Source organism: Bemisia tabaci, chromosome 6 (assembly GCF_918797505.1).
Source record: "Bemisia tabaci chromosome 6, PGI_BMITA_v3".
Taxonomy (NCBI): Eukaryota; Metazoa; Arthropoda; class Insecta; order Hemiptera; family Aleyrodidae; genus Bemisia; species Bemisia tabaci.
The window spans coordinates 31922464-31941548 of NC_092798.1; the positions used below are offsets into that span (position 1 = coordinate 31922464).

The 19085-nt window shown below is 33.7% G+C and overlaps 1 protein-coding gene across 1 annotated transcript in view; it reads left to right on the forward strand.

Moving 5' to 3' along the window:
- Window positions 1–14478, forward strand: part of LOC109043989 (calcium/calmodulin-dependent protein kinase type 1) — a 241963-nt gene extending 227485 nt beyond the window's left edge. The window contains 6 exon segments of the mRNA XM_019061422.2: window positions 746–869; window positions 1801–1941; window positions 2474–2600; window positions 3201–3288; window positions 5395–5578; window positions 8547–14478. Of these exon segments, the coding sequence (XP_018916967.1) occupies window positions 746–869; window positions 1801–1941; window positions 2474–2600; window positions 3201–3288; window positions 5395–5578; window positions 8547–8629 (747 nt within the window). The 3' untranslated portion in view covers window positions 8630–14478.
- Window positions 14479–19085: the final 4607 nt, after the last annotated feature.

The following is a 19085-nucleotide window of genomic DNA, read 5'->3' on the forward strand; positions in this document are numbered from 1 at the left end:
TAAAACACATGTGTTTAAATGGGAAATGCCGCCAGATGACGTCATTAAGCGGTGCATTTTCTCACTTTTAAATCTATTTTTATACTATTTCCCATATCAGAAAAAAATTATGAAAAATACTGTGAAATCAGCTCTTTGAGTACTTTCAGATGAAGCAATAAAAAATTGACATGAAAATCTCCATTGTACCTTTCTCCATCAAATTCCTTTCGCTCAAGCCCCATTGTGATCCGAAGGCATATTCTGGCTGAAGGCTTCATTCTGAAAAGAGACTTGCGATGGCACCTCAAGAAGTTATGAGGATGTAGTTTTACATCTATTTTATGATACCCATATGTTTAATTTTGTACCGGTTGTGCCCCCCCCCCCCCCAAAAAAAAAAAAATCGAAAAATCTCTCGAAAAATTATTCTAACACTAATATTCCATTGAATGATCCTTTACTTTTTGAAGCTTTTTTTGCTCTTATTCCCACATTGAAAGCTTCATTTCGTTGCCGTAGATTGATGCAGAATTGTTAACGCTGATGCAATTAAACTGATACTTTTTGCAGGGATGTCTTGGATAGCTCTTCAAAAAAGAGGAATCAAAAGAAAGGAAGGAGAGATCAAAGCTCATTAGCGGATCTGCATTTTCACCTCTGTACTGGAATTTAAATTTATAATATAGGAGTAAAATTTCATTTTATGTAGCCTCCTGAAACCCGATGACAAGAATCTAATCACCCTATTATTTTTTTTCCACAGCCTGAAAACTTATTGTATTATAGTCCAGCTGAAGATAGTAAAATTATGATTAGTGATTTTGGCTTATCTAAAATGGAGGATTCTGGAATTATGGCCACAGCCTGTGGTACCCCTGGATATGTTGGTAAGAAGTAACGTAAATAAAATGTATTAGATGGTAGCCAGTCGCAATTGGGAACCATTTCGGGCATCTTTCGACGATACCTCCTGTCAAGTAAATTTCAAACTTCCGAAAAAGTTGTACGTGTAAAGTTGACTGATATTTGAGTCCACAAGGCGAGGTATGATGCTTGATGACAGGAAAACATAAAAGAAACTTGCTGGACATAACTTATTTGATAATTTTCCATGTAACTAAGTTCAGTTCAGCTTCCAGTTTTGTTCATTCATAGTTAAACTTTTTTAATGGCCTTAAATGTCCGTCTAGCAACCACCAAGTAATAAATAGTGCTTCGTTCACACTCTATGCTTAAATTGTTGTTACTGAAGTCTTGGAGGAAGTGGTCCATAGGAACAGCCCATACTTACCACTACCAAGTTGTATGTTGAGGTATAGTCAAGTCAAAATTGTAAGCTGAACGCTTGCAGAAAACTTTTTGCCCTGAAATTTTATCCCTAGTGTCTGAGTCTGAATAGTTTGAATGTGTCTTTTTAGCCTGAAAGTGTGTCCTGTAAAATACACAAAATTATTTTGGTTGTATTTGTTTGTGCCCTTTCAATATCCCTGAGGAGGTAACCATGCATTCTTAGTTATAACTCCATCCACCCCTCGTCCCTGCTCTTTGACCAGTCTCGGGCAACCATTGTTTGAGACCATCAAACTGGGGTTGTCTGGCGTCTGGCCGGGAATCAAATCCGGGACCTTCCAATGATAGAGCCAGCGCCACAAGCCTTACACCATAGCAAGCCGATTTATAGCAATGCACAGTAAGTGAAAGTGCTTAAAATTTTAGGAATCTTCTGTAATCATTCCACAAATAGACCGTTAGCTGATTCCAATATCCAAGTATCCTTACCCAGTAATTGATTAATAATTGTATTTTTCATTTTTGCAGCACCGGAAGTGTTAGCTCAAAAACCTTATGGCAAAGCTGTAGATGTATGGAGCATTGGTGTTATTTCCTATATTTTACTGTGTGGCTACCCCCCTTTTTATGATGAAAACGATGCCAATTTGTTCGCTCAAATTTTGAAGGGTATGTCCATCAAATATCTCTGTGATTTGATGATCTTGATCATCTTTGTTGATTTTTCATTTTTCTTGGTATTTCATAATAAATTATATAGGATTATGCATTTTAGCTGCTCTAAGTTCTGGCCAACAATGATTGACTCAAAAATATTAAATGATCAAAGTCACACAAATGCTTAGATCGCAAATAACCAGTGTGCCACTCGGTGAAAAATAATAGAGGTAAATCTGCCCTGCCACAGGAAACTTTTAAAATATTTTCAGTCAAATTAAAAAATTTGTGGCTTATCAATGAGGGAAATTGTTTGACAATGGCTCAACTTGGTGTTGTACAATATTCCCAAAGGTTGTACACCCTTTGGAAATATTTTTTTTTTTTTTCATTTATATTTCTCAGTTTCTTAAGGGTTCATGAAATGATGTGGTCAGTTGCAGCTTTGCAAGATATCTTAATATCCATCGAGAGCCCTATATTTTCATCCTTTCCTGAGATTATGTTGGATTCGTTTTATATTTTTCTTTTATGTCTTTTGCAGGAGAATTTGAGTTTGACTCTCCATATTGGGATGAAATAAGCGATTCTGCTAAAGATTTCATTCGGAATTTAATGTGTGTAGATGTAGAAAAGCGATACACTTGCAAGCAAGCCCTCGGGCATCCATGGTAAGTTGAAATTACTGTTTTTTTTCTTATTTTTAACCTTTTAATCTGAATTATAATCTTTTGAAGTCTTAGCACCTCTCTTCCATCTAAATTTATTTCAGTAAATTTTTGAAAAATGTTAAAAACTTGTAAAATTTTGTTAAATACCTTGCTTTTTTTGAGTCATTATGTTTTCTGTTGATGATAAACTCTGTAACTGCATAGGTCGGTTTGCAATATTGTAGACTTCCAATTTTTAATCAGAAAACTAAACCGTGTAATTTTTTGAACATTTCTATTTATTGTCCTCTATTTGATGAATATTTGGTGTAATAATAAAACAATAGTAATAAAGCAATTAAATTTGCCTATTTTTACCTCTAAAATAAAATATGAGCAATAATTTTCCAACACTGCAGTGATTGAGCTATGCAGTTTCTAAGTTTGGCCATTTTCTAGTTATTTTAAGCAATTTTTAAGGTTTAGAAAGTTTTGAGGATTCATCATAATTTTGGTGCCAACTTTTTTTTGCAGTTCAGGAGTATTTTAATCAATATTGAGGTTTGTCTCCATTTTTTTGGTTTTGCTTTTTCTCACCCTCCTTCTGTTTGATCTCCTTAGGATCTGCGGTAATGCTGCTAGTAACAAGAATATTCATGGAACTGTATCAGAACAACTTAAGAAAAATTTTGCTAAATCTCGTTGGAAGGTAAGATAAATTTCAAGCATTCATTACCTAGAATGAAGGTTTGCCATTGAAATTGTAGTCTTTGCACTTTGTTCAAAGAGGGACGTAACTTTTCAAGCAATCAACAGTATCTCAAAAGTTTGCTTTTTTGAGCAATCTTTATCGGCCATTTTGTAAAGATGATTAGAGCAAGGTCTGAAATATTTTTTTAGTTTTGTTCATGGCTCAAAAAATTTTAAAGACTGTTGAGTGTTCTATCAGCACGATTTATCATTCAATACTCAAGACTATTTTTGGTGTGTAGACACTTCTAACTGAGTAGATTTGGTTGTGCAACTTCTCGTCTGAGTATAATTAGTATAAATCTGAATGTAACACAGTGTTTGTTTTTCAGTCACATTTAATTATGCAGATTCTCTGCTTGATTGACTGAAGAAATAACTTGGGAATTAATTGAAATATAAGGAGAACTTATACCTTTCACTCATGAAGGCTTAACTTTCATTTATGTTTTAAAAACCTCAACATTTCTACTGTTATTCCTGTTCCGAGTATATCTCCTGGAAATGCCATTTTTTCAGCGTTTATATTTTCTAAGGCAATCTATAAATCAACTGGAACTCTGCCTCTTGAAGGTGCGTGATTAAGTCATGAACGAATGAGGTTACGCAGGGAAAAGACCCGTATAGAGTTTGAAACATTTGACTCTAAATCTCCCGTGCTCTTCTGCTGATCTAATTTTTTCTTGGAAACGGACTGAAATTTGAGAACTTTCTATCATTTCACTGAAAAAGAAGTCGGCTCAAGTGAGATTACCACTGAGATACTTATTTTGTGAAAGTGAAAAAATGAAAATCATCAAATAGCTTTACTGTGATACTTTTGGTGACCCATCTTGCACTATGCATCAAGTTTTGACAAAAGTATCGAAAAATATTCACCTAATATCATATAATATACATATAGTATACATTAGTATACATTCACCTAGTATCATATTGGGTGTCATTCCTAGCTTTCTTTGTTGAACAAGATTACGACACTGAGGGATAAACAATTCTTCAGCAGGAAGTAAAACACATGGATATCAACTGATGAACATGAAACACATTTTGAAGATTCAGGAAATGCATCACACTGGAAAACATTTCTTTTTCAAGAATAAATTAAATTCATAACCGGTGATAATTACATAGGCTTTTGTATAAATTCTCACATGGACTCATATCTTGCAAATCTTCATCATTAAAGTTACTGTGAAAAAAGTGTTACAATTCGATCATTTTTAGAAGATAATTTCTCAACGGATTAAAATGCTATCGCCCATATCCATTGATGAGTAATCGGGGTTTGTAGGTTTAGAAAAGAGAACTGATGTATTTATCGGGAAGAATGGAAACAAAGCCCAATAAAGTTTCTCAAGAGCATTGTGCTAAATGGAATATAATGAGGTGAAGTGATCCAAGTATGACTCAGTGTATCCGCCTGAAACAGATGTCTTTTCCACCGACGTGGCTTAGGAGCATAGCATCTTCTCCCAATGGATGAAGGTTTTTTTTTTATTCAGTCTCAGAGTGAGCAGTGTGCTGCTCCATATAGGCTGCACTTGGACGATAGCAAATTTGAAAATGTCTCAGTTTTTAGATACTTTTCAATAAAAAATCCAAACCGCTCATTGTGAATGAACGGAGTTCAAGGATATCATGAATTTTCAATTCTGATGAATATGAGAGAAAACTTGATGAGATTAGAAATTCTGCTATCCTTTTGTGTAAACCACCAGACAACACGATGCTTTGTTGAACAGATTCTCTCTTTTTTCCTCTATAATCTTAAGTATGTTAGAACACAAAGAAATCAGCCCTAATAATACTTGCTTTGAGACGATAAAATATTCCTGTGCGCATTCCTCATTTGATGGAATATGATGAGCATAATGTGTTGGTGACTAGTTTCTGTTGAATGATACCAATGTGAATATTGACTATTTACTTTGAGTTTTACAATCTCTAGCCTCTATTAGAATTTGAGGTTGACTTTGAAATGTGCTGCGTGTTTTTTAGGAGAGGGGGGTGTTGCATCAAGATATGTATAGTGTGTTGATCTGTGTTGTCCTTGTTTGCGTAGCAAATAATGAATGCAGTTACGATAGTGCACAAAATGCAGAGATTAGCTCTGGTTAGTTGTGGGCCAGCGGACAGCGCTCACTTATGTCCCCCAATAGAAGAAGAAGTAGAGGCCAAAGAAGATAAAGATAGATCTCGAAAAGATGAGCTCTTATTAGAGAAGCCGCTTGAAAGTGTCCAAGGAGGTATCTTGTCCTCTTCATTTTATTGTTTAACTGTTTTTTGCTCGTTTTATATCTTTGATACGTATTCCTCCTACCCTTCCCACTGCACCAAAAATTTCCACTTGCTCACATGTTGATCGTATTCTCCTTGGATTTGGAAAGTCATTGAAGTCTCACTACCCTCGTTGTCATGGACAAGAATTGGTTGAAGCAGAGGAAATCAACAATGTTAAAAGAAATTTCGGTTAAATTAGCATAGTCATCGTAAAAATTGTGCAAGTATGTGCCATTGTGCTAGCTCTCAAAAAATTTGTCTTTTTTCAGCTAGTTTTTACCAATTTTTTTCCCTTCACGCTCTAATTGTGGCTGTTAACTTTAGATCCCATTATGTTAATCTGTTAAGAAAGCAGAAGTTCGAATAGAACTCAAGATATTGTATGAAAATTACCCCATTCCGTAGACGCACCCAGTTTGTTATGAATTTTATCGACTCTTAATCCTCGTATTTTGTATTTTCTTTTTTTTTTTTTAAAAAAAAAAGTCACCATTCTTGTAAGTCTGTAGTTTATTCTCATGCTGATACTTCTCAATAAGTGGAACAAAATTCTAAGTTAGCATTTAATTGTTAGTTAAATTTATTTGTAATGTATTTTAAATGCCTCATTCAAAAAAGTAGAATAATTCAACTTCAATTGCCCGTAGATTGAAGGCCTCAAATATGTCCTCCAAGATGTTGTTTATCAGGAAATTTCTTCTGCAGTGAGTTCAACAAGGTTTTATCAAATGATGAGTGAATGAAACAATCAAAGTGTCCTTCAACTTTTTATTTCATTTTCAAAAAAAGCTAATGACCCTCTCCCTACATATTGTTTTAAATTTAAACTTACTACATTAGGCTGAGTACGCTCCTCCACCTCTCACATATTTCTGTATTCTTGACATTCCATGTACATGTTCTTCACGTAATACATATAATGATAGTGGTCGAGAGAAAGAAGGTTGAGTCGTTTGTAAAAGATGCCCTTCTCATTAGAAAGTAGGAGATCTATGGCCCATAAATTACAATTCCACTAGCAATTCTGAAAATATTTTCTTTACTGACTTGAAATTAAAATTATGGGTCTCAGGTATTCTCGCTTGTGACTGTAGAATACATTTTTATATTTGTTTAAAATTAATATCTCTCGTTTATTAGCATAGTTGCCAAATCAATGCACTGAGCTTTATCAGTATTTTTCGGTTGTTGGCTTTGAGGAAATTTTGAGCATGATTTACAGAGCAATGAAAAAAGTATTGTTGAATTGACACCGAACCATCGACATCTATTTTTGTTCTTTCTCAGTCATGCACCAATTAATTGTATGTTCACACATTTTCATCCAAATTTATATCATTTTTCCCATTTTCAATTTTGATTGCAATTATTTTTAGGTGTTGGGTATTGCTATCGCAGCTCTGATTTTTTGGTTTTTTCATCACGTCTTGGGTTCTCAAATCCTAAAAAAAGTATTAATCCAAAATTATGAGTGGGACAAATAATTGTTAAATAGAGTACATAAAATTGCAGTATGTAGCATACCTTTCATGCTTTTCGAGAGAATCACTTGAATAGAGTAGACTCCAATATTTCTCTTGAGAAGAAACTATTTAAGCTATGATCATGATTCCTTTCTAATCATAGAAGTGGCTTTATCACTGATAGCATCAACATATTCAGTGCAGTCATAAAGTAAATTTTCTTTTTATTCTTTGAGAGCTCTCGTGAGCCTCCTCATATTAAATCATCACAGTTTAAAATCAGTTTTCAAACATCAACCATGACGGATCAAAAGCCATGGGAGGCTGTTTTGGGTTAAACATGTTGGCATTCTAATAGCCTAGAATTTTATGCGTTGAAAATAGTCCTTAAAAAGCAGCTTTTGCTTCAATTTCATCGATGTGCTTCGTTTGATGATTTGCAAGAAAAATCGAGGAAGAAAAGTTTATTTATTTGAGGATCGGATAAATCTTTCTTTTTATGGTTGGTTTGGAAAGTCCAAACTAAATTTTGTGTAAAGTCCTTAGTCAATCTATGGACCACAGAAAGTGAAATAGAAAATTTCATCTTCTTAATCCTAATTTCTTCTTCATGGTCAATTATCCATGTGTGAGTTCATCATTTGCCCTTTATATCCTTAATTCAACCGTAAAACCTATTTTGTTTGCTTGTTTGTTGGATAGTTTGTTTGTTCGCTCAACTATTATTTTTTTTTCTTCTTTTTTTGTTGGCTCATCTGCACAGTTGTTCAAATATGTTTGCATTTTCTGCCTTTTAATCTGGATTCATGCATGACGGACAGAGCTAAGAGAGCGATATGCTTGATACGTAACTACTTTTATCAGGCCAAGCTATGACCAACAACACAAATTTCACAATTTAGTAAACATAGAAAGAGAATTAAGTTTCAGACCCTCTCTGATAGTTGTAATTAGCTCTCAGAAAATGGTTTAGTTCAACTTACGATTTGAGATTATCAGTCATTTTAATGGTTTTGATTGGCCTGTTGTCCAAGTTTACGAACAATTGCATTTTATGGAGCTCTGTCCGGTCATTTTCCAGCATTCTGATGCTTCTGCGAAATTCCAATCCTCAAGATTAAAAATCTCTATCATGAATTGTCCAGCAGTGAACTTCCATCGGCTGTGAAATTCAGTCAACACTCTTTTGCAACATTGCAAATGTTCTTGCACATTTTATTCTTATGAGTAAGACTGATTTTTTTTTTTTTTTTTTCATTTTCCCTTAAAAAAACATCCGGTGTGATTTTCCTAAGCTGTGTTAAAATATGTGTCATTTTTTAATATTTACCACGATGTTAAAAAAAATGAGATTATTGTGGCGATTGTAATTTCGGTTTTTTCCTCTTCTCCACTTCGTCTTTCTCTGTTGTTTAAACTGTAAGTAATTTCATAGTTACTCATGTGATTCTTGTTGTTACGTTTGTTGCAGCAAGCCTATCATGCTGCAGCAGTTATCCGTCAAATGCAGCGGATGGCGCTGAGCGGCACACAAACTGCAGCCGGCTCCAATAACCCGTCTCCTCTTGCTGACTTCAACGGCTCTCAGCCAAATGCCTAAAATTAGGCTCCTGCTGTGATCATTGTCAAATTTTACCTTGGAAATGCTTCTATTGGAATCTTTTTAAATTATTTTATACTCTTATCTCAAAAATTTACTTCATTGGGGAAAACTCAAAGCTACACATACTCAAATCATTGCTGCAAACATTTAATTTGAACAACACTCACTGAAAGTACAGAAGTTTGGGAATGATATTCAGAGATGAAGAGTAATCGGCAGGATGTGATACAGTGACCTAGCTTTATATTGAAACTGCATGATTATTATATTAGTGAACAATAATGAAATAATAACAATTTCAGGCTACAATTTTGGCTTTGTTGGATTAGATACTCAACTCTACGCATTGATATTATCTTTAATGTTATTTTTTATTATTCTGGTCCTTCTTTATTATCCTCTCCCGTTTCTAATGGAGAAGAAGGATACATTTGAATCACTCACCTCCTTTTTCCCTTCATCATCTATGAACAATATCTCAACAGGAATTTTACGAGCTCTTTAGAATCATGTATTTATACATAGGTAATGGGCAATATCTAGGACGCAAGTATCGCCAAAAAGCCCAAAGAGCGCTTAAGATAACCAGGCAAAGTGCAGGATCAAGAGGTAATTTCAACTACGCCCAAAGACTCTCGGACAACTGCGTTCAGTGCAGTTTATTGGTAAGAAAATGTACGAATACCTACCCATGCCCAAACTTACACTGTCTGTGCCTGCTCATTGAGGTCCAAGTGGTATTTCGTCACATAATTCCCAAACTGGTTGGGTAACTTCGACAATGCCCGTCCAGGCACAGTCAGTCTATGCCCGAGTCCTAGATGTTGCCTGTAACATGTGTATATATTACACTATAATAGTATATTATTATGGCTTTTAACAATAACAAATATCTTAAGATTTGGTACTGGATTCATTAAGATCGGAAATGACGAATTTTAGCAGTAATAAGAATGAGTTAAAAATGTCAGGGCCTCCTCACAACGCTGATAATTTTCGAGGGTTTAGCAGCCCAGACAGTTGCCTGGATTGCCTAGCCCTTGCAGCAAGCCTGTTGCAATGGAAATTTATTAGTCTTCAATCACAAATGTATGATTAGTGCCCATTTACTCCCACTGAATGTGGTACCCTTCTCAAACGTTGTATGAAAACAGTATGAGAATCTTCTCAAACGACCACCAAGTTTCCTCTGATAATTGAAGGAGGCAAACATTTGGCATTGACTTATCAAGAAAGGCAAACTCTTCATTTCATTTTTCTAAATCCCTCGGAATATCTTGATTTTCCTCAGTCGTGAAATGAGAAAGTGATACATACTTTTGAGTCTCTCCCCATAAAAAGATTTTTTAACTTCTAATAGACTTTTTAAGTGCTTACTTCATAACCAAGCGCTATGGTTCTAAACAATTTCTTCTATCCTATACGCACTTTTGAACCACCCATTAGAGCAAGAAGCTCTGAAATTTGGACGGTTTTTTCTTGTTTTTTCGACTTTAAGGTAATGAACCAGAATAAGAGTGACAAAAATGGCTTCAGAACCATTTTAAAGCTAAGACGAGTCCAAGACACTTTCTTTAAATCTTCGTTTCCTCATTTTACTTTCTCAGTGAAAATCTCTAAAAAATACCGATTTATCAACTCATTTTTCCACAATAATGTCACACTGTTCACCTATAGGATTTCCTAAACAACAGAAATTGTGGAAAGACACGGGAACATCCTGAGAGATTCAGTGAAGCTTGTTGAAGAGTCATGAGTGATTTGAATGCAAGGCACTTTGAAAGCAGAAGCGTTCTTTCATTGTTTGCTTTCGAAAGAACCTTGCAATTTTTAAGAAATTATTTTCAGATTTTACACCCCTTCAATACTGAAAATAGATAATCTTGGATACCTTGATTCAAGAGCAAATTTCAGAATATCCAAAAAATAACAATAGACCCTTACATACAGGTGAGTCTATGTACACGCTTACAATGTTTATCGAATCTAAATTAGATAATCTACATAAGGGGACTCCTTTGTGGCACTAAACATAACATTCTGGTGTTAGTCAATTGACTCATGTAAAAATTAAGCTTAAACTTTAAATAGCACAGAAGCAAGAACAAAAATTCATGAAAATCATTGAAGGAGATCAAAACGACGACAGAAAACAAGTAAAAACAGGTATAATTAGTATTTTCACTAGAAAATTAATATGAGAAAACCAGAATTTAAAGATACTATCTTGGACTAATCTCATGCTTAAAACGTTTCTGAAGCCATTTTTGTTCCTCTTTTTCTGGTTCATGGCTGTTTTAATGCCGCAGAAATCGCCAAATTTCGGGACTTAGCGCTCCCATAAGCAGACTATAAGTGCGTAAAGGATAGAAACAGTTGTTTGGAGTCTAGCTCTTGTCGGAGCAGCCAGTGCTGATCAAGATGTAACATTAAACAAGTCTATTACGTTAGTCAGTTTTGTTGTTCAAAGACTATGCAAATACTACATATGCATGACCTACACAACTGTGACATGTTTCTAAGTTCTAAAGTTTTAAATATTAACTTAACATTTTTGAGAGTACCTACTTACATTGTTTATTGTTTTTTGTTGATATAATATGTACCTATCCTCATGAGAATTATAAATATTTTAAAGATATTTTATTATTAACAGGTTTAAACAATCTAGTACAGTTTTGAACATTCCTTCACCTAGCATCGTTTTAAATGGCTTATAAAGCTTACTCCAAGAAAAAAAAAATATTCCTCTGCTAGTCTTTTTCAAAATGTATCAGCAAGATTATAAGAAAACTATTTTGTTTCAGAATAAATCAACGAATGTAACTTTGTTCTAAACAATCATTGTGTTTATTTTCTCATTTTTCATGAAATGCTGTTTTTTCTTCCATAATTTTTATGTTTTCATCTCTTGTTGTTTCCAACTAAAATAGTCTATGGCTCAAGAGGTAACCTAAATATTAAAAAAAGTGATCTAAACAATTACATCCTCATTTTGAACATTCCATCTACACTCTGAAAACACAATTTCTCATGTTCTCTTTTTTTAATAAGTAGGCTCTTTTTAGAATTATATGATCTACTTTCCCCGAAATTTGGGAAAATAATTTTTTTAAAAGATAACTTGTGGAAATCTATCTTTGTTTTTGAACATTCCATATAGTTTTAAGAAAGGTACCTACATAATTTATTTTGCAACTTGCATTTATTGTAAATAATTTGCTTTGTTATTGTAAATTTTGCGGTTGAAACTTTTAAATATTTTACATTTGTCACATAGACTCGCGCAACCTTTCATTCCGAGTGATCATTTGTACCTACCATCTTTCATGCCTGTTTCCTGTATGTTTTCCTTAAAAATAAGTAATTTCAAAGCAATCTATCTTGGTCAGTTAGTTCACTCAATATTTTCAATTTTATCTTGTGTCCTCTTCAGTTCGATTTTATAATGATTGAGTTATTTTGTCCCACCCATGTGCAATTGTCAATCATCAAGACTGTCATTCTTTGAGATCATTAAGATGTTTTGCAACTAAACTCAAAATTCTGGAATTGATAACAATTTCAAAATCCTTTCATTTATGAAAATAATAGGTCCCATAATTGAGTTCCCGGGTAACTGGAAATTTTGTCATTAGTATAAATAGCAATAAGGATAAACTGCAAAATGAGATCATTGACTAGTTGCATCACAGTTGCTTTTTTGGATGTCAATTTCAGATGAGTAATTCGATGTCGTGCAACTGCTGATAGTCAATAGTAAATTTAAATTTATGGCAAAAATCACATGGCCTTTAGATCAATAATATCACTATGTTCTCTGTTTCAGTCTAGTCTTCAGGATGAGTTTTAATACTCAGCCTGCGAGTGCATCTAATTTTTTTCTTTTAATTAAGCCGGTATGAGTTGATAGATAACCCTAGTTTTTGAATTTTTAAACCGAACTCAACCCAGAGATTTCAGTGATTACTTCTACTTAGTTGGCAACATTTGCCAAAGCTATTTACTCTTTTTGCTCCCATTTAGCTTATTGGTCAGGCACCTACTTTAAAATGATGAAAGATGCTTTAATCTAGAAAACTACAGATAATGATAGTCGAAGATGTTATCGCTGGCAAAGTGACTTACATATATTTATTTTGGCACTCTCATTTCTGCTTTTCACTACAGTTTATCTTAAATGGACTGCATACGGCAAAAAGAACCATTTTTTTCGTTACTTATCTCATAAATAACATATCCACCATACTGAATCCGTTTACATGCAGGTGCTTCTATGAATATGTTTAAGTACTTGGTTCCTTTTCGAGAACTACCATCAATGTGAATTTGGAACCGGTTTTGGTATGTTTTAGGAAGGTTACACTGGATCAAATTGCAATTTTTTCCCCCCATCTTTTATCAGTGTAAGATTACCCGAACTTCATAGTCGTCGGGTATCTGCACTCAATGATTCTGAGCATGTTCCTCAGAAGTGGCTCTCAAAAAATGTTTCCCTAATCTTCCTTTGTTTTGATCTTCAGAAAAAATTATCAGGAGCTCTTTTGTCTGATTCTCTTACTTGAAACTTTAATTTTCAGAGTCAAGATTCAATACAACTTACTTCATCATGTCGACTTGAAAATTACTTTTCTGACCTTGATCCGTTTTTTATTTTTCACCCTATTTTTTTCTCCTTATCTTCCCGTGTGGGATTGAATTTTAGACATACGTCTTGAAGAATAATTTGCACTCTATTAAAATTTAATAGGTACTTACTAAATAGCCAGACCAGTGTTGGTTGAAAAACTTTTTTAGTGTCAACTTATCTTATAATGTGAGGCTCTAAGAGAATATAACTCTCCCTCCTTGCTTGATTGAATTCAGAGTTGTAATGGATCCTTATCTAAAAGACATTGTTTTTATTGAAACTTTCAACCTGCTAAAGGTAAAAACTGAGGCGCTGCGACTTGAAGTCAACTAATTTTTTAGGCAAGAAAGTCAGCTAAAGTGGTTATTTTTGGAAGCACTCTGCTTTCAATTACTGTGATCATTGATTGGAATGGACCGCTCAAAAAATTTTGTAGCACCATTTGACCAATCAAAATTTATTTAAAGGCACAGATCGCTGTTGTTTCTTACATTTACTCATCATTTCTTACTCTGAAATATTTCTTGAAAATCCTCCAACTGACAAATAAGTGAAAAATGTGCTTTTTTAAATTCAAATGTTCAAATAACTGCTGTAAAAAGAGCTGCAAAAGTAGCTCTGTGAAATGTCGTTTTTATTTCAACCCTCGAACTAATGTATGCAAAATTAAACCTGAATGGCATGAATAATTAATTTTTGTGTCATCCAAACGTGACCATTTGTACTTGCGATTACAAATGGCACCTGTTTAATGGCTTATTTATTTGTCTAGACAGATTTAATTAAGCTTTTCAGATGTAACTTGTCTTTTTCTTTCTACAAACATGAGTTTCTTTCTCTATAACATTAAAATTCAAAGAAAGACTGAGAGTGCTTCTGATTTATTGCAGTGAGTTAAGTCATCGTACATTTATCTTCATAACTTGGAAATGTGTGCCGCAAGATCATGGGCAACAATTTACTCACAAATGCATCATCTCACAAATTTTCCCTTAATACTCACTCATATTTTTTCAAGTTATTGAGCAGTAACTGAAATTGTTAAGTTTATTGTTTTAATTATGAATTACTTATTTTTTATCATTTTTTGAGCATTGATGTACCCTTTCTTCATATCTCTTTGTTTCTGTTTGGTGTTTCCAATAAAAGATTCAATTTTTTCCTCTTGAAGTCCACCATTACTTGCTAACCCTGTAATATTTTTTATCAGTAATTCTACCACCTAGAGTCAAAGTTTCGTGACTAAATTTTTGCCATGTGAGGTATCAATGGAAAATGTGGTCCCTTTGCCTACAGTATAATCAAATTATACAGAAAATTTAAAAAGTTCAACTCCCCCCCTTTTTCAGGCAGATGCACTTAGAAATCGTCACCCTCGGGTCTGAGCATCACATGCGCTATTTGTGCTTGTGTGCCATGTTGCCTAAATTCTCAAATTTATCCAATTTTTTCCAAAAAATCTAATGAACACATTCCTTGATGACATAACATTTGGAATGATTTACTTAATTGATATCTTCCTAAGATATACCTTCCTCCCCTGAAATAACTTAAAAACATGGTAGCTGGTCAATTAGGAGGGTGGAAAAAATAATGCGATTGCAATAGGACACACCTTTTATTCTGGTACAGTTTTGCTGTAAATATGGTTTTCACCCCAAATACTGCAGAAAGCATCCAGTTTCAAGATAAAGTAAGTAGCTTAAGAAAAACTCCTAGTTGCCAATCTTATTGTCTTGACTGCATCACTACTGCTATTCACAAAAGAGGCTGAATTTTAACATTTTTTTTTCAAGACAAGATTTTTTAAGAATTACTCAAACTTGATAACGATATAATTGGGTGATTCTTTGCTCAGTGTCAACTTTTACCCTCCTTCTTCCCAAGAACCACTGACAAAAGCGTGGCTGCCCATATAGTATTTTTCAACAGAAAAATCGAGATATATTGCAATTTTATCGGCGATAAAACGCTAGGATCAACATCTGGGCGATTATCCTCGATCTTCTCGGGATGAAATCGCGATTTTATCGCCCGGAAATTTATCGCGATATTTTCGAAGTAGAAATCGTGATAAATTACGATTTAATCTAGATTTTATCGACAAAAATAGATCATGATTTTATTGAACCAAGAATTGCGATGTGTAGCGATTTAATCGCCATATATCGCAATTTTTAATGCGATAATATCTTGATATAGTGCCACCGATAAATTCAATATTTATAGAAATCACTGCTATTTGGGTGGTATGATTTTCTGGGAATTGGTGGTTCCAAGATTTGTAATGGTCTGTACCTACATTGTGGCTGATCCTCATTCGTTGGAGAGTTTGCAGAATTTTTTAAACTGTAAATTTATGTCGAGGGACAGGGCCAAAGTTGATACATTTCATTCTAGCACATGCCTAATCAGTCATGAAAAAATCTACTACAAAATTGGTAACTTTCCCACAAGTCAAAAGAATATTTTGTACCAAGCTTTCCAAAAACAGTAACGATATTTCCCCAAATTAGACTGAAAATCAAAGAGGGGCAGAAAGTTGACACTTGACAGAGAATCACCTAAGTACAACTACATTTACATGGGATTTTGCTGATTTTAATTATAAACGTATCCATACACCCTCATGAATTATTATGCTACTCTCATATCTACTTTTAGTTAAACTAGTTGAGACCATTCACTGAAAAAGAGACCTTAAGGCCAAGCAATTCAAAACCAGGACATTATTGCTGCTGCTGAGAATAGCATTTCATGAGAATTTCGGTGCAAAAAAGCCAAAACATATTCAGGCAAACTTGAAATTGGTCAAGGAATTGTAGTATTGAGAGGAAACTTTTAAAATTTTGATCTGCCTTGTCAATGCCAATGGTCAAAGTGTGTAACCATACATCTCATTTGCGACGTTGCAGACTCTGTGTCATAATTTATTTTTTCTTGAGAAAACTAGCCAATGTAATTTCTAGAAAACTTCCTTGATTTTTTTATTTTGTTAACAAAATATTCTGTAATATAAATTTCAAGCTATACGGGTAAAGTTGGCTTCTTTCTGTTGAAAAAATAAAAGAATAGCAAGAATTTTGAAACACCGCAATGGACATGTGTGGTATTACTTTTTGACAATCAGTAAATTGGGGAGTCAAAATGATCGGATTTTGGTGGAACTTCACATCCTTTGCTGGCAAAAAATTGAACTTGACTGCTGGCAACTTATCATTTGGGATACTAGGGAGTGTGCAACTGAAAAACTCAAAAACCGATTTTTCAACACATCTTGATAAGAATTACCTACTCTCCTAGAAAATTCCTCCATGACTTCGTACAATGTACGACAGAATGTGAAATAGTTTCTCTCTCATGGACAATCATAATCGTAATTCTAATTCATACTTTGAAATTTTCAGTTTTAAAGTAGGAATAATGCGTTTTTACCCTTTCTGAAATAGTAAATTGGTACTTTTAATGTTAAATGCATTAATTGAGTCTTAAAAGATTAAAAATTGATGAAAAATTTCTTATTTCTTTTTTTAAGAAAAGAATGAAAGTGAAACGATAAAAATATAAGCCTCGATTTAAAAGAAAGCTTCCAGTATAATCACTAAAGTATAATTTGGTGGGCAAAGCTTTGCTTACAGTTATTTTTTGGTGCACACCAAATAGATACATATTGATAGCAAAACCAGAATTACACAATCCAACAACAATCCATCAACACATATTGGAGAAAATTAGTAGACTAATAGTTCTACAAAATGCTACCTAGTAGGAAAATACTTTTCAGAGCTTAGGAAGGGACTAGGATGTACAGAAATTATAATCACAGAATACAAACTGGAGAGTCATGATAGGAATTTAGAGGTGGGAAGGTTATTTTGCTACCTATTCTTTTTTTGTACGGAACTTCAAAAATCAAAGACTGTCTTAAAATATAATGCCCTAAAAATATTTGCAAAAATTATACATTCTTACAAAAACAGATTAAAGCTACTAGGCTTTAAGTAACTGTGGATACCTTTGTAGACCTTGTGAAATGTGACTAAAAAATAAATCTCTGACTATAAAAATATAAAAGAACTAAGTTCAAATACAACGAAGACCATGTGGACAACACTCATGGTATGAAATCAGCAAGTACATCAAAGGAATATAGTATTTCAAGGAGCATCCAACAACAAGTTTCTGTGTATTATCTAGAAAAAATACTGTTCTTTCCAATTTTGAATAATTTGGTCACTAAGATTTTCTCTATTGCTTGCAAACACTATCTTAACTATTACCACCAATTTATACCAAATCAGGCTAGCAGTTATGTTTTGGGTCCTGTTGATATGAACTATAATAAAAGCCTTGACTCCGACCTCAACGGGTTGTTTTTTATTTGTAGACTTACTTCTTTTTTGTGGTCCGATCCTTTGTTGGAACAAACAAAGGATCAGACCACAACAAAGAAGTAAGTCAACAAATAATCATGACATCCAACAGAGTGATAAAACCCCCTAGTTTACAAAAAAGTTTTTTTTTTATTCTTTTTTGTCTAAAAGCGTTTTCCCCGAAAGATTCCTTGTACAAAAGAGAAAGTCAGATTACAGAAGTGTGTAAAGTTGAAATGTAGCATTTCATGAGGATGATAATTTCATCTTTCATTAACACATGTCTGTTGAAACTAACAGATGAGAACGAAATTGGATAACAACTCACATTCTGCCCCAGGAATCGTCAGTTTCTGGCCCTTCTGCTCTCTTTAGGTTAAGATCGTGGTAAGTTCTTGCAACTTAATAATGGTTCATAAAGTTGGATAAAAAAAATCTTAAAATACATAATTGAGGTCACAAATTACATTGAAGAAACATCAGATGATTTTTATGATAAGTGCATTGTGCAGAACTTAGGTCAAATTTTACAATTATAATTTATTACTCTACTTTAATTGCATAGATATCAGCTCCTTTAAAATTTGAAAGAATAAAAGACAGGAAAATAGCGTTCTTACAGCTTCAAGCAAAACTTCTCATTTTTTTGGCTTAAATTCCGCATGAAACCATACCTGAAGAAGTGCAGTTGGATACTAGGACTAGATGGTCAAAATGTCAAAAAGCTTGATTCAAAGCACCCCATTTTCTGCCTCCCTCTCCCCCTTCTCTGATTTTCTTGTGGTCAAGAGTTTTTGGAAAGGATGTCTTCGATCAAACATAATTCATTTATAAAATATCAAGAAAATCTAAGGGGGACGAAAATTAAGGTTTTTTGAATGAAGTCCTTTTCTTGCCCAAAACATTTCTTCGGGTACACCGGTACAATTAATTTTACTGAAGAGTAAATTGAGGAGCAGTGGTTTTAAAAACCAGTTAAAGGTCAAAGGAAAGGAAAGAAATTAAGAAGAAAATAAAAAACAAAAAGAAAGAGCACATGAAAAACAAAAAAACCTAAAAAAATAACAAAAACAACGACGGAAAAAATAATATTGGGTATAATGTAAAAGCAATAAAAAAAAAACTTCCTCATCCAGACTCAAGACATAGCAGGCGAATTTTTCTACGGCAGAGTCCAAGGAAAAATCGCGGCATGTCACACTAATGGGTGTCAAAACTGTGCAAATTTTTAATTTTCTTTGAAAAAAAAAACTGCGGTCAAAATCGTTTCAGATTGTTCCAAGTAGATGTTTAAACAAAGAGAGTAAATTGCACATAGCAGTTTAAAGAAGTTACATCCTAATAATACACTCCTGGAAAATTTCCTAATTAGAGATTTAAGCAGAAAGAATAAGTTGTTCTGAC